Below are 23148 nucleotides of genomic sequence, written 5' to 3' on the forward strand. Positions count from 1 at the left end.
AACGTTGAGCGTTGCGACAAGGGCACTTGTTACTTTTTGCCCACTACCGGCTGATCCGTCGAAATAGCTATATCCATCTCTGTTGTTTTGCATCTGCCTAACTTTGCCAAGTCTTCAGCAAAGCAATCGCTATACTCATGCAACAAATTTCCGACTTTCGCGACGATTTCATGAAATTCCCGTCTTCTTATGAACTTGCATCACACCGGCATCAATGCTCAACCTGTAATCGTTTTGTCAAAGTACATCTCTACCCAAAAGAATATCAAATGTCATAAACTTATCTGGAACGATCTGACAGGTGGTCAAGATCGTAATTCCATTGACGATAATCTCTGCGTTGATAGCCTCTGTGCTGCTGATAACCGCACCTCCGAAACCTGTAAGCCGTTTTGCTGAAGTTGTACGCTGCACCCCAGGTGGAACTTTGGACAGTGCAATTAGTGACACATCACTACCTGTGTCGATGGACGCCTTGTATCGGTTGCCAATCCACTCGACCGTTTTTATGACAGGGTTTGGTACACCTTTCGCTTCACTTTGCACCTCTGCTACTGTTGCTTTGTCAACCTTCCATGATTTTGCGTCGTGACCACTTTTGTTTTATTTAATCTTTCGTGAAATTCGATACGAATTCCTGCCAAGACTGAAACACCTGTTGCGAATCCAACCATGTTTTCGCAACGCCTTTGAGGTTGAGCTGTGCCGCCATAAGAATTTCTTTCTCAGACCATCCGTAAATATTTTGCAGTTGCTCTACCTTTTGCACAAATGCCTCTGAATTTATGCTGCCTTTTAGTGGATCGAACGTTGGTAAAATTCCACTTATTTCGAGCACACTGACTGGTCGTTGTAGTGCCGCCGTTGCCTGACGTGGCGCTGCAGTCACTAGTTGTTCCGTAGCTGGTGTCGTTGCCGTCACTGGTTGTTCCGTAGCTGGTGTCGTTGCAGCCCCTAGCTGTTCCGTAGCTGGTGTCGTTGTTCGTTGTGCCTTTTGTGTGGTGGCCAATTCCGTTACCGTTTTCGTGAGTTCCATGAGCATTTGACGTATGTAGCTCATCCACTTGCTGCTGCGTTGCATCTTCGTCGTTAGTTTCCTCCAATTCGTCGGATTCAACTTCATCGGTTCCATATATCTCCCACAATTTGTTGACTTTTGCCGCTTTGTTTCCCGTGATGACTACGCCATGAGTTTGCAGCAATTTATTTAGCTGGTCAATTTTCAGCGAATTTAACTTTACCATCACCATGGCTTTAATTTACGCGTCTGTCCGCTTTCAATGTCACCTTTCAACTTTCCTTATTTTAAAATCTGTACTTTTCTGTTTCAACGTACTTTGTTTTTCTCGAAAAATCTACCACTAGGATGGCGTTCCCGTTTCTATAAATTTAATTTTTTTCATTCGTATCGTTTCCTATTTACTTTATTTTACTCTGCAAAATTAATTGTTTAGCGGCCGATTGCAATGCTAAACCGCTGTGTATTTATTTGCGACTCCGTTCGCTCAAGTTGTTGACACTCACAGTAAAATTTTTATTTTTTTTGTATGTACGTACATATAATTCGTTTTGTCTGCTATCGAGCGTTCACATATGTGCCGGTATGTATGCCGTGTGTATTACATACATATTCGCACAAGCCACTGCTTTAACGGGGGTTGAAAATATTTTCTGCGCTATATACTTTGCGCTGTCGCTATGCATTTATTTATTTCTTTGTTCGTTTGTAGGCGGAATGAATCCTCCTTCTGAACTGTAAAACGCATTATTTTGTACAGACAAATATGTTTATTTAAATATGTAAATTATTGAAAATGAATATATGGATGATCGAATATTGAAATGTAAGCAAATGAGCGTGAATGTATGTATGTATAAGTACAGATGTTGCTGGAAGTTAACGTTGACTATATTTTACGAATTACGGAGCGACGGGTGCTTATGCTTTCGTAGCTAATTACCAACTGACTTGCTAACTGTCTGTGACAATTGCAATGACGTGCAATGTGACCGGGCTTCCCGCATTTGAAGCATTTGATAACTCTTTTACTCCGCTTTTGCGATCCTTTCAGCGCCGCCAATATTGCGTCTACCCACTCTGGCCTTTCTACTTCCACACGGCGTGCTTTGAAAACTGGCTTACACAGAAGCGAAACTGTTTCCTGAATCAGAGCATGTGATACCGTTTCTGTGAATATGGATTTTGGGTTTGCGTATGTCGCTCGCTTCGTTTCCACGTCCGTATGCCATTTATAAAGCTCTGGATTTTTACCCTTTCGGTGTATTCCACGGGTGCGTCCACATTCTCTAAATGTGCCAGCCTTTCAACATCCGACGCAAACTCTTGCAATGTTTCACTAGGCCTCTGGAAGCGGTTCAGTAACTCCATTTGGTATATCTGTCTCCTATGCTCAGTTCTGTATCGTCTCTCTTGAGCGCCCATCAATGCTTCATAACAGTTCCGTTCGCCCTCTGGAATGGTTTGTAAAATCTCAGCAGCAGGCCCTTTCAATGCCATGAGCAGTGTAGCAACTTTATCTTCCGCATTCCAGTTGTTCACTGCTGCGGTCTTCTCACCCTGTAGCTTAAATACCTGGAAAGGAACAGAACAATAAAACGTTGGGGATTTTACCTTCAAAGTAGACGTTGAAGTTATTGGACGGTTCAATTGTAACTCCTGAATACGATATTTTAAAGCATCTATCTCGGCCTCCATTTTATCTTGTCGACCGCGGAACCCTTCCTGAAACTGCGTTAGTTTCTCTTCCATACGTGCTTCCAGTTGTGCAGAGATCTGCGATGATACCTGTGCTGAAATTTGTGTCGACATTTCTGATATACGTGCCTCTTGTGCTTAAATTTTAGATGTTATTTCTGACGACATTTCTGAGATACGTGTCTCCTGTGATTCCAGTTGGGATGCCATATATGTCTTTTGCTCTTCCAGTTGTGATGACATATTTGTGGATATTTGTGACGACATTTCTGAAATGCGTGCCTCCTGTGCTTCCATCTTGGATGTTAAACGTGTCTCCTGTGATTCTACGCCAAAAAAAAAAAGTATCACTATTAATTTAATACACGATGTGCAAAAATGAAACTATAAACGGTATCATTTTTGTGGTATCAATGCAACGATAAATATTATAAAAAGTGTAATTAAAAGTATCAATTTTGTATCTTGACTATTGATTTGCCCAAGGAAAATATTGGTTGTGCGTTGGCATGTATCAAAATGATACCTGTATAAATTTCCTAGTTTCATTATGATAACATTTAATACTAGATTGATTTTAAAACGCATTGCATTTGTATGTAGTCTATTAATTTGACAAATACAAGTATCAAACTAATATTTCGAAAATGTCAATAACATAAGATCATTGATGACGAAAAAAAGATAAGCAAAAATTGCATATTGATGCCTAGATGGCATCGCCTTGATAATAACTTTTTTTTGAGTGTAATTGTGATGACATTTGGTTCAACACTGCTAGTATCGAACTAGTGTCAACACTTGCCAATAGATTCGGAGTCTCTATCTTCTCTTCCACATCAGGATAAAAGACATACTCGTTTACATTAATTCCTTCCAACTCTAATACCTCTCGTAGCCGTGCTTGAAGTTCGATCTTATTGCCTGTTATATTCAATCCACGGTTCTCCAACTCCTTTTTCAGTTGCTGGATCCTTAATTCTCTTAACTTCGCCATGTCCTTGTTGTGCTCTGCAACTCTGGAATTTATTCAACAATTCCTCTTCTGACACCAATTGTAACGAATTTAATGCAAAATGGTCTTTATTAGACTACTTTCAAAATAACACTTCTATTGCTCGACAGATAGCGTGCTTAAATCAAACTGACTTTCGTGCCTCAACTGTTGCTGCTTTTATAGTGTTTGGTTTCCTCGTTGACATATTTCTAGGCGGTTGTATTCTAGAATGTACTAGTTAGTTAGCAGCTATAAAATTACCAACTATAACTACGTTTATAGCTGCTCAAATGCGGGTGTTGTTGTGAGTGTTACTTGCACAAATTATTGCCTACTTTTGAACGCATCTCAGATAAGATATATGCATGTGTTTGTGCGTTTTCTCTCCGCTGCGTGTACGTACATATGTGTAGACAAAATGATTGATTCGTTTATGCAGGTACAAGTGACTGCCTGCTTTATTGTTGTTGTGGCTTCATTTACTAAAAAACATCAGACTAGTGATGTGAGTATCACTTAGTGTCACTAATATTCGTCACAGTATTATTATTACTTCATGTAAGTATTGTTTTCAATAAAACCGTTTAACTTAAACATTTTTTTTTAATTATTATATTTCTACATATATGTAATATTGCTAATAGGAAATGCTCGCACGCAGCTTCAAATCATTTATAATTGAAGTATCAGGTTAAGTGGCCTGCTTCATAGCGGCAAATTAAAAGTGTTCTTCAAAATAATGTACTCCCGTTCAACATATTTGACATTTGCTTAGTTCTAGCTTTGAAAGCTTTTATCTTTTTGCTTTGAAAGCTTTATGTAAAAATTGACAGTAAAAACTGTTGTGGTAAAGATGATGGCAACCAAAGTGTTTCATACTTTCAGGCAGTACGGACGTGTTTACTTAAGCGTGTTTATTTAAAAGTGAAAAGGAAATAACTTAAATAGAAAGGATATACCTAAATATAAGTAAACAAAGTACAGACTTACTTACAAGTTCCGTTTATGTATTCTCGATTTTAAGATATACATTGATACAAACATAAGAACAATACAAGTTAGTAGGGCTTACAAAAATAAAGGCGGATATTCATGCATGTATGTAGCATGTATGCATGTGTGCATGAAGTTGAATAAAACCTTACAAATATATAAAAAACTAACGCAATAATCATCTAATGATGAAAATATTCCTTCAGTTAATGAAAATTACTTAATTTGTGATAAACAAATGTTTATGATTATATCAATTAAAAAAAATATATATATACATCTCAGCTTCAACTTAGCATATTGCAACCAAAAAAAGTTGGTAAAATGTAAATGTATGCATGTAGGTATGTAGTTGGATTAACTCCCCATTCAGGATTTCACATTTGTTGTTTATATATATATATATAAACATGTGCATATTAACATGCATACGAAGGACTGCGGTATATGGGTTTGACTAAAAAATCGCCTTGAACCCTTGCATATGACCTGCAATGCATTTCAAAGAAATATAGTGAAATCGATACTTAAAATTAATATAGCATTATATAAATGTAAATAATAAAGAAATCAATTGATTAGAAATTAAGTACAAAGCTAAGATTAGTAAAACTGCATTACAAAATTAGAAAACAGGCAATTGTTTTCATTCCTTCAATTGCGCAATGATTTCCTTAATTAAAACATTGCTTTTCTGTCTGGTTGCCTTGTATTATTTACCACCATTTCATCCGCCTAAGTCACGTTGCACTATTCGAACAGCTGAAAGATCAATAGATTGCGAGGCAATGCACTGCGACCTATAGGTCGATTTTGCCCTTATCCTCTTCAGAGCACCTCATCCAAGCCAGTCTCACTGAGGATGGTGCTCGGTTTGAAAAGTGTATGTAATTACTTTTTAATTTTAGCGCTCCAAGAATTCTTAGTCTGCCTCTCTCGAAGGAATCGTATTGGAGAGGGATGTGTTCTGCAGTCTGACCATCTCAGTACCTAGTTTGTGAATGTGCCACAATTTAAATTCTAAAGTTGTTTTTTGAGAGGTTAATTTTGGCTGTATTAGTGCCTTTGCCTGCCGGAGTTCTGGAATTCCACGCCAGTGTCATTCCAACAATTTTGTGTGAGAACCTATCGCCATAATATAATGGACTTCGGCCGCTGCCTTCCTGGTCAGCCCGCTCGCTTCCTCGTTTCCATCCACCCCTCTGTGGTGTTATTAGGCCTTAAACGTTTCAAACTCTCCACGCACTGAAGGGTTGTTGATGATGTAATCTCAAATGCCGATAATGCCTCGAGCGCAGCGGTGCACCTCCATTGGCACCGTTAGGCAAGGCCAAGAAAATATAAATATTTGCAATGGTTTGAAATGTTGTTGCTGAAAAGATATTAGGTTGATAATTTTTTTCTCGACTATTTTTGTTGTAAGGGGAAAAAGCTTTATTAACGCTCAAAAGAAAATGCATCAAATTAACGTAAATGATCTCAAGAAATGAATTTTTATTTCAAAGACTGCGTTATTTTTCATGGTTTCATCATTGTCTATTGATTCAAGTAATTATCTTCTCCAGAAAATCTTATTTCGGCTTTACAATGTTACACAATAAATACAACTAAAAGAAGTCAGCATTCATAAATGTATTCATATATTTTTAGCACCAAAAGTCCTTTTGTTGACCCACAGTGCGTTGTTGCTACTAGAGTCCGAACGAAGCTGGGTTTTGAACCGAAACCAAATGTTCGATTTGATCAAACGGCCGACATGTGATGAAAGGAAACCAGCTATGGAATCGTAATATCGAAAACTATTTTCAGCCAAGCGATAAAAATTAGGCTATCGAACTATTTAATAAAATAATATTATATTTTGGATCTAGTGCGTACGCGTTGTCCATAGTTCGCATATTTCATTAATTCGATACACCCTTCCGGAGCTAATGTGATTTAAAAAACAGCATTCGATTACGGAACGTATGTTACGATTCGACCCCAGCTTATTGGTACTTTTTTAATCTGATTTGACACGTCAATTTCTGGCGCAGTAGGACGTTGATATTAAACTACAGAATTATAAAATCAAAATACATTGAGTGTGTGTGTTTGCTTGTATGTATGTCATACTGGCGCCTCTTTGTATTGTTTCGCCATGTTTGAAAACTTTCTTCGAAATTGACGTAAAATTTACCAGCTGATGAATGACAATTAAACATAGTAATAAGAAATAGAAGGTTGTATTGAACCGTTTAATAGAGATGATTTTTCAGTATTATGTACAATCTTTAAACACTTTAATTAGTAATTACAGTAAAACACAGCCAGCTGATTTCTAAGCAAGGGCTGTCAAATAATCGCCATATGCATTTGTCAGAATGACATTTTTTGAGTACATTTGAATATAGAAGGAAACAATATCTTTTGACAAAAAATTAGTTAAAAATTAAATAATGCCCCACTTCGGCGTTTTTGCGGACGAAGACGATTATTTAGCCGAACAAGAAAATACTGCCGCTTAAACGACAACCCGAAATCGAAACCAAACGTTCGAATGGCCTCTAGTTGCTGCTGTTTTTCTTATTTCAAAAATTTTGCTTTAGTTGGAGGAATATCGATTTGTTGTTTGAAAGCTATTTTTAGCTGCCAAAGCGCATAATGTGTTTTAGAGTGTCAATGTGAATGCATGCATGAACTGTAACTACGACGTATTCATATTAGGGTGGGTCATATATTTTTCGACTAAAAGCTATAGTGAAGTTTGTTGTTGTTGTAACTATGAAAACACCCACCACAAAACGCTATTGGTTTAGTTTCAAAGTCAATTTAAGATTTAACAATTTTTCTTAACGTTTATATTTTTCGCATTGACTGACAATTGTTTATGCTTTATGTGCTTATTTATAGCTGAATTCTGTATATAAATACCACCTCAAGTCTTTAAATTTGAGATTTTCCTTTGGAAATTATTTTTGTGACTAAAGCGAAAATCACAAAGAACTCAACAAATCAACAAATTGTATATACTAGCTGAGACAATATATTCATAAGATGAGTAACTTTTATTTGCTATTTCCACGCAATATCAAATTTGCAATTTATATATACTCTGAACCGCCTTTGTATATGTGTATATATTTTTTTAATTTTTTATTTTCTTGTTTTAAATTTAGGGAATGAAATAATAATTTATAAAGTGTATTGGCAAATAATTTTTATACTTTTCAGTAATAGTTTTTGTATGTCTCAAAACTGATTTTCACCCCAAAATGTCTCTAATACTGACTGACACGGCTTACTGAAATGAGCTTTAAAAATATATGCTCACGTCATTTTTAAGCTTTGATTTTATAAGGTCAATGTGTAACATCAGAAACGGCCTTATGCTTGGTTTTCACTAGGTCAAATCCGCGCTAGGCATTTGACGCTGGTGTTATTATGTCAAATAACTGACTTCATTTGAAATGTTTATGTCAAATTTGCCAGGTAATTGCTGTTTTTACTTATTTGTTAATTTAATTGTCACCCTCTATTTGAAACGGATGGTAAACGCATTTGACGTTGTTTGACAAGCCGTTTTGCTTGATATGATCATGCTAGTGAAGACCGAGCATTAAAAATTCGCATGCGTATTCCTTATTAATAGCAACATATTTTCAGGAAAGGATTATTTTTTTCGACTGTAATAAAAGTCATTGCCAAAGGGTTTGTACATCCGAATGTTCGACATAATTAATTAAAAAAAATTTCATTTAAATGACGACCCATCCTAATGATCATACATAGAAACTTATACAATTTTACATAGGGAAGTGTGTATGAGCCTTTATGTGTGTTGTGTATGTGAATGTATTATTGTGCTTTTCAATTGCTGACGTTGGTTATATCCTTTTTTAAACCGTTTATTGCAAGCGCGTAATATGATAATTTTACCTCATCTTAATTGTAAGTGCCATAGTAAGTGCTCTTTGTAGCTTTTGTTAGTCTTGCATATTTGCATAAAGTAGGTAGGTATATGTATATTTGATTTTATTGGGTTAGTTTGCTCATAACTTACGATAAGAAAAGAATAGGAAGTTGTCTGCATATATCTTTGATTTAAATTGATCTCAGTCCACTTTTGGAAAATTTAGTTTTAAAAGTAATTTTGATGAGATTAATGCTCATTTTCATTAAGAAACCTTTACCTTTTTTTAAAGTAAACTTACACTACTCTAAAAAACTAGTTTTGTTAATGATATTTTTTATTTATTTTTATGCAGCCTACTTAGGTCTAAGAAAAGGTGGTTAAAATGATTTTCAATCGTCTGCAAGCAGTTATTTGGTTATTTAGTTGTATTATTGGGCTTAACGCGTATCCAACAATCAATTTGCCGTATTTTTTCGGTAAGTAATATTTTGCACAGTTTTTCGAGGAATTTTTAATTCTTTTTAAATCTTTTTGCACTTAAACTAAATTTTTTTAGTTTTAAACTATTAAAACAAGTTTCGCGAAACAACTTAAAGAAAAACTGATTTTTTGTACAGATTTTCCAGCCAGATTTCATGTTTAAACCACTGTAACTGTGAGGAAGCAGTAGACGCTTTCATAAAACACAACTGTTGATTAGTCGTAGAGTGATAACTTTCTGAACGCACCCCTGAGTAGTAACGATCCATTTGGAATTTTACATCAAATTACTGAGCATACATTTTTTTCACTTTTTATTAAGAATTCATGAGCTTAACACCAGCTTATAATAATTGAATATTCAATTATTATGTTTTTCTAAGAGAAACTGAAACGAAGGAAAGAAACATTTGCTGGCATATTGCGATGGTACCATTTTGAAAACCGCCACTTAATCATCATCAGGCAATTTCGTAATGTTATCAGTGGTTTCACCGAGTTTCTCTTAGAAACACATAATGATTGAATATTCAATTACTATAAACCGGTGTTAGGTTAGGTTGAACTGGCCGATCCATGAGGACCGTAGTGTTACCAGAAGTTTGTTTTAACGACCAAACTAAAAAACCCTATCAAAAACCAAGACCTATGTTATAAAATAACTCCGTCCTGTTGGCAAATACTAGAAGCTTCCTAGGACTTAAGCCCCTTGCTGCTTCTATATCTGACAGCTGTATCACTCCTAATAGCTGGAGTCTTAGCCAGGCAAGCGTGGGGCACGAGCACAGAATGTGCTCGATCGTTTCCTCCTCCAGCCCGCACTTCCTACATCTGCTATCACTGGCCAAGCCTAATTTAAAGGCATGTGACGCCAGAAGGCAGTGTCCAGTCAGAATACCCGTCATGAGTCTACAATCCTCTCTTTTTAATGATACAAGCAACTTTGTTAGTCTAAGGTTGTTAGACCTACACATAACCTTCGACACTTTACAGCCCCGCGCTTGAACCCACGCTTTTCCTGCTTGGTGGATCATGTGCACCTCTCGCCTTCTCTTAATTTCGCCCAGTCTAATTGGGACGTCTACGGAACAAGCTTCAAGGGATGCGCCCTTTTTAGCTAATTCATCCGCTTTTTGATTCCCATCTATTTCCATATGCTCTGGGACCCAATATAGATGTATGCTTCTTCCTGTCCCGATTCTTTCCAAAGGCTGCTTACACTCTAACATGAATTTAGATGCTGTGCTATGCGAGATTATTGCCTTAATTGCTGCTTGACTGTCAATATAATAGTTAACACGATTGCAGCTTGGGCTATTTTCTTTCAGGGTTTCTACTGCTTTGGTTACGGCTACTATTTCCGCTTGGAAAACGCTACAGTAATCCGGCAGCCTGTAGGATCTGTTTATATCCGGATCAGCACAGTATACCGCAGCCCTACTCTTCCACTACTTTGGAACCATCTCTGTACACATGTATCGCCTCGCCCACTATTTGAGCACACTTGCGCCAACCGTCCACCTCTATTGTGGCCTTAATATCGCCTCCAAAGCGCAGTTAGGGAATCAGGTAGTCTGTTCGTCTTGTGGGGTGTGTGTGTAACCCCATTTCGTCTTGTGATTGGTGACGCTGTACTACTATGGCCGGTGTTAAGCTCATAAATTATTATTAATAAGTTTAAATTGAACACACCATTAAAACAAACAAACATAAATATGTAAAACTGAGCCCGAGTTTACAAGGCTTCTCATTCGTAACGAAAAAGAAACTTTACAAAAATAAATCTACATAACACGTAAATTAATAGAGACAAAATGTCTCAATTGTGTTAGTGTAGAAATGAGATAAACTGAACTAAGCAAGGAAACAAATACAAGCAGGATAGCCTAGTGGTTAAGGCAACTGCAATTTCACCGTGTGATTCGCGGTTCGAATCTCGGTGAAACCTTTGATAACATTACGAAATTGCCTGATGATGATTAAGTGGCGGTTTTCGAAATGGTACCATCGCAATATACCAGTAAATGTTTCTTTGCTTCTTTTCAGTTTCTCTTAGAAAAACATAATAATTGAATATTCAATTATTATAAGCCGGTGTAAAGCTCATGAATTCTTAATAATAAGTATAAATTGAACACACCATTAAAACAAACCGACATAAATTGTTTTCTCTACATTCGCTCAACGTATTTATTCGGCTATTTGACAGTTCATTGACATTTTAGGGTGTTGGTTATGAATACAATTTTTCCTCTTATTATTATGGTGAAGTGTTAAAAATAGTTCAAGAAGTCCTTTTTCTTAAAATTCAAGGATAATTGTTTCATTGAACAATAGTAGACAGGCTGGATCATTCGTTCAATTACTGTTCGATTGCTTGAATCATTTGCTCCAAATTTTATTCAAATATTTTGTAAATTGCATTATTTACATATTTCAAAATATGTGACCCGGCCTATGAAAAGGTGGCTTATGACTAAAAAAAAAAAAACGGCTGTTAACAGCTGTTTCTCGCAATTTCTTTTTTGAGTCATAAGCCACCTTTTCATAGGCCGGGCCACATATATGCTTAATTGAGTGCTCGTGTTTTATCCATTACCTAGATTTTAAAAATGTCTAATAATATGTCGTTTGATTTTTTTATAGACTCATTTAAAAAGATTAGGTGGGGCAATCCAATGGCGCGTAATCATAGTCAAAATAAAATAGATTTTAAATTTAGTTGCAGCTTTTTGACATAATTTTCTATGAGCTATCTGTCAAAAAAGCTGAAACTAAATTTAAAACCTATTTTATTTTGACTATGATTATGCGCCAATAAGTTTAAATCGATTTGATTTTCTATGTAAGTTCTAAGTAGCGTCGGCATTTTTGGATGCCATTTATGCTTTCAAACGTTTTTTGGTATGTTGCCATTTATTTGAAAGTAAATACATTTATTTACTTTTTAAATTTTGGAGAAAATCAAGTACGATGCAGATTTTATGTGTAAAGTGAAGCAAAATTAAAGCTAAGTTCATAAGTAAAGCTAATACTATTTTCACACAGACGGCTTATTGAATAATAAAGGCAATTTTCTACATTAAGACGCTTATTGAGCTCAATCTTCCCTACAAAATTCGAATCTATTATTATTTCATTAGTAGCTAATCGAATGCCTAATGAAGTCAAAAGCACAATGCAACTCTGTTGGCAGCGTTCCGCTTCCGTTTCCGCTTCTTAGTTTTAGGTGTGTTCAGTGCTTAAAAATGTCATTTGTCAAAGCAAATGTCATTGTCTGCATGGCGGAACAATACAAGGTGGCCGCATCGAACAGCTGATTATAACCTTTTTTATTTGATTTGATACATCAACTATCGGCGCAGTTCGAAAACAGTATTATACTGTTTTCACACAGAAACTTAATGATCTCATTTCACCTGCTAATGAAATCGTAAATTTTTTGCTTTCACACAGGAGTAACTGCTCGATTAGTATGAAGGATGAGGCAGACAATCATGGCGGAACGATACAAAGTGGGAGCATGGTGACATACCTACAAACAAACAAAATTCCATGTACTTGTAAATTCGATGGACAAATGTCAAAATCGTACTGCGCCGGTAGTTGATGTATCAAATCAAATAAAAAAGGTTATAATCAGCTGTTCGATGCGGCCAACTTGTATTGTTCCGCCATGCAGACAATGACATTTGCTTTGAAAACTAAGAAGCGGAAACGGAAGCGGAACGCTGCCAACAGAGTTGCATTGTGCTTTTGACTTCATTAGGCATTCGATTAGCTACTAATGAAATAATAATAGATTCGAATTTTGTAGGGAAGATTGAGCTCAATAAGCGTCTTAATGTAGAAAACTGCCTTTATTATTCAATAAGCCGTCTGTGTGAAAACAGTATAAGTCAAGTCAATGCTAAGTATGAGTAATGAAAGCTGTAGTTGTGGCAGTGGATGAATGAAAAAATTCTTCACTTGTAGGAATTCACAACGGTTGTAGGTCTGCACGTTTTTCGGATGTATTTGAGAAATCATAAATTGTTGTTTCGAAACAGTAAAATGTACTTCAGCATAATCAATTGTAATTCAGAAGGAATAAATTTAAGTTTTCTTAAGTACTATTGACTATTCTGAAAAACATTTTAATTTCCAAAATCACAATTGTTTATTTTGAAGTGTATTTTACGGTTCTGAACTTCAACAGACTATTCTGAAGTACAATTTACGTTTTTTTGAAATACGCATGAAAAATATGCAGTTCAACATACAAAAACAATCATTTTTTTGAATAAAATTCTGGAAATAGGCTGACGACAGAGTGCTTGCTAAAAGCTATTTTTAAGCGAGAGCAATTTTAATTTTCATGTATTTCAAAAGCTTGGAACGTTTCTGGCACAGTGACAACTTTTAAAATTTTTCATAAGAAATCATTTTTCATAATATATTATTTGCATACCTTTCTATCTTTGTATTATAGCAACGCTTCTCGCCTTCACTCTGCCGCCAGCATTACGCACAAAATTTTTTTGCAAATTTTTAATTACTAATTTTCAGTTTTTAACCTCCTAGCTTTAAATATACATGATTTATGTTAAGTATATGTACATAAACTTGTTAAATTAAAATATTCATATTTTAAGGTCCGTCCATATATGGCGAAGGTGCTTATAGGGCTAAGAAGAGCGGTTTAGAAATTCAAGTGAGTTATTCAATAAAGCTCAATTATTTTATTTACGTTAATTCGTTATCAACTTTTTGTGTACTGTGTAAAAAGACAACCACATAAGCAGATAAGATGTTGAGTAGAGTCAAGTCAAACCCCCAAATTTTATATATATTTTTGGTCAACTTTTTACTTTTTTTGATACTAAAACATACTATGTGCACTCATATTTGACTCATACACTTGACTCATTTATAAGACATACTCGTTAAAAATGCATTTACTTGGATGAACACCACTAAAATTTCTCTATTTTCATAACGTTTTCGAGCACTATTTTTATACTCAGTTGTGCTTAGCTTTGTAGGGGAATAAATGAAATGAGATAGTTATAAAGTTTTTGAACTCCTAGTACAAAAATGCTGAGCCGTCTGTACATGCTATAGATAGCTGTTTTTTTTTTACATCTATAGACGTTTACGCTTAAACTCTATATGGACTGCTAAGCGTTAAATTTTATCACTCTTCTGAAATTGCCGCGCATAAAATTAGTACTACTAAATTTCAATACGCATTATACTCAGATTCAACTGAAATATGTGTCCATGTTTCACCTCTACACTAATTCTATGTATCACCTCTTAAAATGGTGCGTGTCCACAATTAATCGCAAATGATTCAGCTATATGTTATACACTATGGCCATCAGAGGGTTGTGTCTCCGTTTTTCGGTACACCCTGTGCTGTTGCTAGTTATTTAACCATTGCCGCTATACCTACTCCTAAGCATTATCTAAGCGAGGATAAGAGTTTTTTTACGCGCAAACGTAAACGTAAACGTAAAACGTGTAAAAAAACACGGCTAATATTAAGTTATCACAGCCAAGTTCGGCAAATAGATAAAATCGGCAAATCTTTTACTCCCTTAGGACCACTTGCAGAGTTGGAGGTTATCTTTCTAACTCAGGGCATGGCCTAGAACTTTTTTTTACTTGTTTTTCTTAGAAAATTTTGAATAGCACATTTTGGAAAGACTGTGGCAGTGCGTATACCTTAGCTTCGATTGTGGACTAAGGAACCTAGAATCTGCCGAACTAATCCTTGTTGAAACTCGCCGGTCCTCAGAAATAATAATGATATGACATACAACTTTAAGAAGATCTCGTCTACTTTTTTGCTATGCAACTCCATAGGCTACTAATAATCTGGCACACTCTCACAATCTCTATAAATTTGATTACACAACTATCGAAAAAAAATATCGCTATCTGGCACCCTAGCGGATTAGGGGGGTTAAATATACCCGCGGTAGGTATGCCTGTCGTAAGAGGCGACTAAAATACCGCATTCAAGGGGTTTGTGTAGCGCAGCCCTTTCAGGTTGCCAGCGCAATACATAGCTTCTTCAAACCCAATTTTCAACCTCACCTATCCTTGGCGAATCCTGTTTCATTGACATCGGAGGCTCTGGCGACCCCGAACTCCTCATGGAGCTAGGGGGCGGGATGGCCTAGAGAGTCGCATGTCGTCATAACTAATCGTTTCCGAGGTGGGTGGGCTTGGTACCGGTACGTACCGGATCTGCATCTGGCAAAGGGACATCAACTCGATAACACTCCCCAACGCCTTCGGGGAGTGCCCTTATCGCTACAACAACAACAACATCGTTATCTGGCGGCAAGAGTGTCGATAAGGATTTTGGAGGATGTACGTGATTTTATACGGGGATCGGGTCGTGATGCACATGATTCGTAAGCGTTATTATGAATGAAAAGCTGATGCCATCACAGTCAGTCAAATACGGCGATTTATTTGAAGATTTTGCTGCCAAATACTGTCATCGTAACGTAGCTGTGACAAAATTACAGGTACATGAATGTATGCCAACTCTATTCCTATCGGATATGTGAGCCACCATTTTGTGGTAGTGTGCAGATCTAAATAACCAAGGGTCCCCGGACTCAGTGACGGGAAAACGATCATAAAAATACTTTTGAAAATTTACCTAGAATGATGTCGCCCCTCGACAATGGTTTGGCAGGCCCATTAAGGAAAGCAAAAACAGCAGCGCAACACAAATTAAAAGAGAAGATCGGTTTTAATCTCTTTGGAGGTATATCTCGCTAAGTTACTATTGTTATTATTACCCTATCGTATAGAAATTTGTGTCGCTATCCCTTTCTGATATTCTATTCTATAAAGCGCAGACTCTTGCAACATTAGAAATAGTTCAGTTATACTTACTGCTCTCCATTTAAAGAGAAAGATCTAAATAAAACTAACTAAATCGGTCGCGGCCACCGCGGTGTGATGGTAGCGTGCTCCGCCTACCACACCGTATGCGCTGGGTTCGCACCCCGGGCAAAGCAACATCAAAATTTTAGAAATAAGGTTTTTAAATTAGAAGAAGATTTTTCTAAGCGGTGTCGCCCCTCGGCAGTGTTTGGCAAGCGCTCCGGGTGTATTTCTGCCATGAAAAGCTCTCAGTGAAAACTCATCTGCCTCAAGAGGAGCACGACGCAAATTGGAAGAGAAGCTCGGCCTTAGATCTCTTCGGAGGTTACCGCGCCTCACATTTATTTTTATTTTTAAATCAAGACATACGAGTATCTTAAAATATTAAATGAAATCAAAAAAATTATAGAAATAGCGAAAAAATCACTTCCATATTGTTACCCAAACGCACAACTGATTATAATATTATCAACTTAACTCCAACTTTGACTTCCCTATTTGTTTCCATTAATAACATCATACCCATTTTTAGTCTAATACCGACGTCGTAGAATTGGAAAATCTAAAAGACCACTTCGGCTTTGAAAATGCGGATGCAACAGAGCAAATGCCCACATATCCAGATCAACCTTTTGAATCCAACGTTCCCGTTAAGTCCGTTAGTGCGGAGCCGTTAAGTGAATCAAAAGAATTAGAACATCAATTGGAACAAGTGCCTGTGATTACCACAAAACTAGAGAAAACTACAACAACAGAGCTACCATCAGCGCCAGTTGAGCCAGATAATAAGGGCGAACAGCAATTGCCGGTTGAAGGTATTGGCATGCACCGACCACCCACACTTCAGCATGATAATGGTGGTAAAATGCCAGCAGAGATTGGTGGAGCCGCAGCATCCGGTCAAGAAAATGGCGGCGTTATAACATCTGGTGGTAGTCCACCTGCACCATCGGCAATCAAGGTAAATGCTTTACTGAGTAAAATTGTCAATTCAATTAAAGATACAAATTTGCAAATTTAACAAATATATGTATGTATGTGAATTCATAAATATATTGACATGACTATTTACCCTTGAATATGTTTATTTGGATTTGTATATATTGTTGTAGCCGTTCTATGGTGCGGCACGCTTGGCATTCGGTCAAAATCCTGAGGTGCTTCCAACAACCACAACTACAACAGTTGCAAAAGCAACATCGTCCGCCTCTCCTACAACATCAGCTGCTACAACAACAACTGCAAGTTCACCATCATCCGTTCTTAATAATAATGATGGCAAAGATGCAATTGTGGGTGAAACAGCCGCACTTGCGCTTGATGTCGAAACTAACAGTTCCGGTTCGAATAATGGCCAAGAATTTGCGAGAACAAATCCTTTAGATAAAATAACTGAACAAATTAAATCAGCAGCAAAAAGGCGCTCAGTGTCCTCAATGCCACAACAGGTTCTTATGATTTGCCTACTCAACAAATTTGAACAATTAAGCCACTCATATTAATTCATACAGGCGTAGATTAGGGTGGTCCTTGATAATCAAAGGCACGATTTTTTTAGTTTCACCATTCAAAAGAAAATCCCTCTGATTTCACATATACATTTTGGTTCTGATTAGAAAACTTTATGGCGTGTTGGACAGAGGTAAAAGTTCAGACTATGCATACACATCATAAAGATCCTACATTGGGATCAATATGGATATATTAGATCTTTGGAGGCCGCCATGGTATGGTGGTAGCGTGCAAAGTCCCGTGTAAAGCAGCGTCAAAAGTTTAGAATAAAATTTTTATCCGATATTCCTATCATTAAAAGTTTCTCAGTGAAAATTCATTGGCTTGCAGCCACCGTTAGGAGTCGGCATAAAACATGTTGGAACTATGGTATGAAATGTTACATACTTTTCTGCTCACTTGATACGGCTTTAGATATTTATGGCAATGGAGTGTTAGCGAAAGCAGGAAAGCAGGTGGCTGGACAGCCAAAAATATCTTAAATTATTTAAACCAAAGTTTTAAAAAGGGAAAAACAGAAAATCGTTCCAATATATATATAAATTGATTCCTAAAATATTGCAATGAATTTCCCTCCACCCAAGCTCGGCGATCATGTGTAGCTCTTACAATCTTATCATTAACAAGTAAACGTGTCTAATTTCGGGTGTAACCGAACATTATATACTCAGCGTGAGCTTCATTTGTACATTTCCTTTCAGATAAATTACTTCTCTACATAACACGTGGCACCGCCCATTTAAAAAAAATGTCTCCCCATATCCTCTTACAAAACTTGATAAGTGAAATATCATTGATTCAAAACTATTGTTTGCTTAGTTATGGCTTATTATTCTAGTCTACGATCCTTTTAAATTTGTTTTATATCTAAGTTGCCGTGATCTTTAACCGATGCCGTTCATTTTTACTAGAAATATTTTCTGCTACAAGGAAAATATGTGTACCCAATTTTGTTACGATCCGTTAATTTCTCTTCGAGTTATGGTTCCAGAAACATAGAAAATTGCTTAGTCATAAAAGGGGCGGTGCCATACCCATTTTCAAAAATTTTAGTGTTTTCCAATTTAATGTTATAATTACCAGGCTCGGTGCCTCGGGGCAGCTTGAGCGCCGACCATATGGCCATAGTAGTATAGCGTCATCCAAGACGAACATACTACCTGGTTCCCTATCTGCGCTTCGAGGGAGATCTTAAGGCCGCAATAGAGGTGGACGGTTGGCGCCAGGGTGCGCAAATGGCCGACGAAGCAATACATGTGTACACAGATGGCTCCCAAATAGTGGAAGGAGTAGGGTCTGCGGTTTATATTGACAGTCAAGCAACAATTAAGGCAATAATCTAGCATAGCACAACATCTAAATGCGTGTTCGAGTGTAAGCAGTCTCTGGAGAGAATCGGGACAGGGAGAAGCATACATCTATATTGGGTCCCAGGGCATATGGGAATAGATGGGAATGAAAAAGCGGATGAACTAGCTAAAAAGGGCGCACCCTTGAAGCTTGCTCCGTAGAGGTCCCAATTAGACTGGGCGAGATTAAGTAGGCGAGAGGTGCACATGATCGACAAAGCGGGAAAGGCGTGAGTTCAAGCGCGGGGCTGTAAAGTGTCGAAGATTATGTGTAGGTCTTACAGCCTTAGGCTAAAGCAAAGTTCCTTCTATCATTAAAAAGAGAGGACTGTATACTCATGACGGTTTATTCCAAGCTATACCCCTATCCTATGGGCGTAGCAGAAATCGTGAATACTGAAATTCGCGATTTACTGAAGAACGGTATCATCAGACCGTCTCGGTCACCATATAACAACCCAATCTGGGTTGTTGATAAAAAAGGAACGGACGCACAAGGAAATGTAAAAAAATGACTTGTCATAGACTTCAGAAAACTGAACAAAAAACTATCGACGACAAATATCCCATCTCGAACGTAACGGTTATACTATCAAATCTAGGAAAGGCCAGGTATTTTACAACGCTTGACCTAAAATCAGGATTTCATCAAATAACGTTGGCGGAATCCGATAGGGAATAGACCGCTTTCTCAGTAAGTAATGGGAAATATGAGTTGTGCAGGCTTCCCTTCGGTCTGAAGAATGCACCCAGCATTTTTCAAAGGGCGATCGACGACGTACTAAGGGAACAAATAGGGAAATACTCCTACGTTTACGTCGATGACGTTATTATATTTTCAGAAACCGAAGAGGAGCATGTCGAACATATTGAGTGGGTCTTAAAAAGGTTATATGAGGCTAATATGAGGATTTTTCGCGAAAAATCGCAATTTTTTAAAGAGGACGTTGAATACTTGGGCTTCGTAGTATCTAGAGGAGGCATTAAAACAAGCCCTAGCAAGATAGATGCTATTCACAAATATGAGAAACCCTCCACTCTTTTCAACGTTAGATCATTTCTGGGTCTGGCAAGCGTTGCTTTATAAAGGATTCTGCTTCAATAGCGAAACCACTAACGGATATGCTGAAAGGAGACAATGGCAAGATTAGTGTCACCCAATCAAAAAAAATAAAAGTGGAATTAGACGAAAAACAATCACAAGCTTTTAATAAATTAAAAGAGGTCCTTACATCAGAGGACGTCATGTTACTCTACCCATATTTCAGGAGGACATTTGATCTAACGACGGATGCCTCGTCTTTGGGTTTGGGGGCAGTGCTCTCACAGGACGGTAAGCCAATTACCTTTATTTCACGAACTCTGAAAGATCGTGAACAAAACTTCGCAACTAACGAGCGCGAGCTACTCGCGATAGTCTGGGCCTTAAAAAGTCTTAGAAATTATCTCTATGGCGTAAAGAATTTAAATATTTTTACAGATCATCAGCCACTGACATTTGCGGTTTCAGACCGAAACCCAAATGCGAAAATTAAACGATGGAAAGCGTTTATCGACGAGCGCAACGCTCAAATCTGTTACAAACCCGGTAGAGAAAACCATGTTGCCGATGCTCTGTCACGACAGAACATCCACACTCTAGAAGAGGAAGGTCAATCAGATTTAGCTACAGTTCATAGCGAAATATCGCTATCTTATACGGTGAAAGCATCCGAAAAACCGCTAAATTGTTTCCGAAACCAAATTGTTTTAGAGGAAGCCAACTTGAACCTAAAAAGGAATTTTATATATTTCGGCGAGAAAACTCGTCATGTTATTCAATTCATAAATAAAGATAATCTCATTGAAGAAATTAAAATAGCTGTGAACCCAAATGTGGTAAACGCCATACATTGCGCTTTGCCAATACTGGCCAGCATACAACATGAACTTATAAGGTGCTTTCCGGCAACAAAGTTCTGGCACTGTAAAAATATGGTGACCGACATTGTAAATAAAGACGAACAGAGGGAGATTGTTGTTGCCGAACATAATCGAGCTCACAGAGCTGCCCAGGAGAATGTCAAGCAAATCCTTCGTGATTATTACTTCCCAAAAATGACCAAACTGGCAAACGAAGTGGTCGCTAATTGTAGGATCTGCAGTAAGGCCAAATACGATAGGCACCCACGAAAGCAGGAGTATGGTGTAACGCCGGTCCCATCGTATACCGGAGAAATTTTGCACATTGACATATTCTCAACAGATAAAAAATACTTTTTGACCTGTCTCGACAAGTTTTCGAAATTTGCTGTGGTACAGCCTATACCATCTCGAACAATCTCAGATATAAAATACCCAATTATTCAACTAATGAATATATTCCCAGGGACAAAGACTGTTTATTGTGAAAACGAGGCCTCTTTAAATTCTGAAACGATTACCTCGTTACTAAAAAATAGCTTCAATGTTGACATCGTCAACGCGCCACCTCTTCATAGCAACTCGAATGGGCAGGTTGAACGCCTCCATGGTACACTTTTGGAGATAGCCAGATGTCTGAAATTGGACAGAAAAATCTGCGAGACGACAGACCTTATATTACTGGCAACAATTGAATACAACCGAAAGATTCATTCGGTGACCAATGAAAAACCGATTGATATAGTTCACGCTACACCAACCGACATGAGAAATGAGATAACCATGAAAATAACGAAAGCACAACAGGCACAATTGGAAAGAAATAACCCTTCCAGACAGAATAGGGTGTTCGACGTAGGGGAACGCGTATTAGTAAAGACGAATAGACGACTGGGAAATAAACTGTCCCCTTTATATGTCGAAGAAAGGGTTCAGGCAGATCTAGGAACCACGGTTCTCATAAAAGGGAGGGTGGTCCATAAGGACAACCTGAGATAAAAACCGTGGAATATCTTTCAATATTATAAGGTAAATTAAAAGAAGGTTATTTTCCCCCATCTTCCAGGATCCCCATTATGATGCTCTCCATCCAAACGGCAATAGCAAAATTGACGGACTAGTCGACTTCCGATTATATACCGATCCAGGATGGCGACGTAACAGTTTGGACACACTTCGGCTATCTTAAGCATAGCACCAATCTTACGGTATATAAAGAAATAGCAGAAGAAACGAAAGGACTAACAACGCATTTCCCCTTATCCCATATGAGAATGCTACTCGACTCAGACATTTCACACATAAAAAGGACACTGTTTTTTGGAGTCACATGCCTTTAAATTAGGCTTGGTCAGTGATAGGATATGTAAGAAGTGCGGATTGGAGGAGGAAACGATCGAGCATGTTCTGTGCTCGTGCCCTGCACTTGTCATGTTAAGACTTCAGCTATTAGGAATAATACAGCTGTCAGATCTAGAAGCAGCAAGTGGCTTAAGTTCTAGGAAGCTTCTAGTATTTGCCAAGAGGACGGAGTTATTTTATAACATAGGTCCTGGTTTTTGATAGGGGTTTTCAGTTTAGTCGTTAAAACAAACTTCTGGTAACACTACGGACTCAATCAATCTATGTGAAGTCCTCATGGACTGGCCAGTTCAACCTAAATCCACTTTGGAAATGAAACACCATTGATATAAAGCTCTTTTTTGCAAAGATATAGCTTATTTTATTCGTCTACGACCCTTTTAAAAATATTTTATATAAAAGTGGGGGTGGTCCTTAACCGATTTCGTTTATTTTTCTTCAAAGCATTCCTTATAGTAAAGGTAACCTCTCTGCCGAATTTTGTTACGATAGGTATAACGATTTTTGAGTTATGATTAATAATATTTGTAAAAGTGATTTTATCACAAGTGGGCGGTGCCACACCCATTTTAATAATTTTTTTCAAATTTTTATTAAGAGTCTCAATATCTGTCCACATGTCAAATTTCAACGTTCTAGGTGTATTATTTACTAGATAATCATGTTTTTTGTGTTTTCCAAAATGTTATATATATAAAAAGTGGGCATGGTTATCATCCGATTTCGCTAATTTTTAACACCAATCTATTCTGGGTCTAGATAAGCTCGTGTACCAAATTTGGTCAAGATATCTCAATATTTACTCAAGTTATCGTGTTAACGGACGGACGGACATGGCTCAATCACATTTTTTTTCGATACTGATGATTTTGATATATGGAAGCCTATATCTATCTCGATTCCTTTATACCTGCACAACCTATCGTTATCCAATCAAAGTTAATATACTCTGTGTGCAAAGCATGCTGAGTATAAAAAGGAAATACTGCAGGCTCATGACGCATATTCTGACTGGACACTGCTTTATCATATGCTTTTAAATTATGCAGAA

The 23148-nt window shown here is 37.3% G+C and overlaps 1 protein-coding gene across 6 annotated transcripts in view; it reads left to right on the forward strand.

Moving 5' to 3' along the window:
* The first annotated feature begins 4571 nt into the window (after positions 1-4571).
* The window catches only part of LOC137237323 (uncharacterized), a 31773-nt gene continuing 13196 nt past the window's right edge, over positions 4572-23148 (forward strand). For 2 of the 6 annotated variants that reach the window (XM_067760819.1, XM_067760823.1), the window contains exons 1-5: positions 4572-4691; positions 8954-9077; positions 13716-13774; positions 16505-16933; positions 17085-17420. In XM_067760819.1, coding sequence (XP_067616920.1) covers positions 8984-9077; positions 13716-13774; positions 16505-16933; positions 17085-17420 — 918 coding nt within the window. In that variant the 5' untranslated portion in view covers positions 4572-4691; positions 8954-8983. Of the gene's footprint in view, positions 4771-8771; positions 8833-8953; positions 9078-13715; positions 13775-16504; positions 16934-17084; positions 17421-23148 lie in introns of those variants that run through there. The other 4 variants (XM_067760820.1, XM_067760821.1, XM_067760822.1 and 1 more) reach the window with 4 other exon arrangements.

This window comes from Eurosta solidaginis, chromosome 1 (assembly GCF_040869045.1).
Source record: "Eurosta solidaginis isolate ZX-2024a chromosome 1, ASM4086904v1, whole genome shotgun sequence".
Lineage (NCBI taxonomy): Eukaryota > Metazoa > Arthropoda > Insecta > Diptera > Tephritidae > Eurosta > Eurosta solidaginis.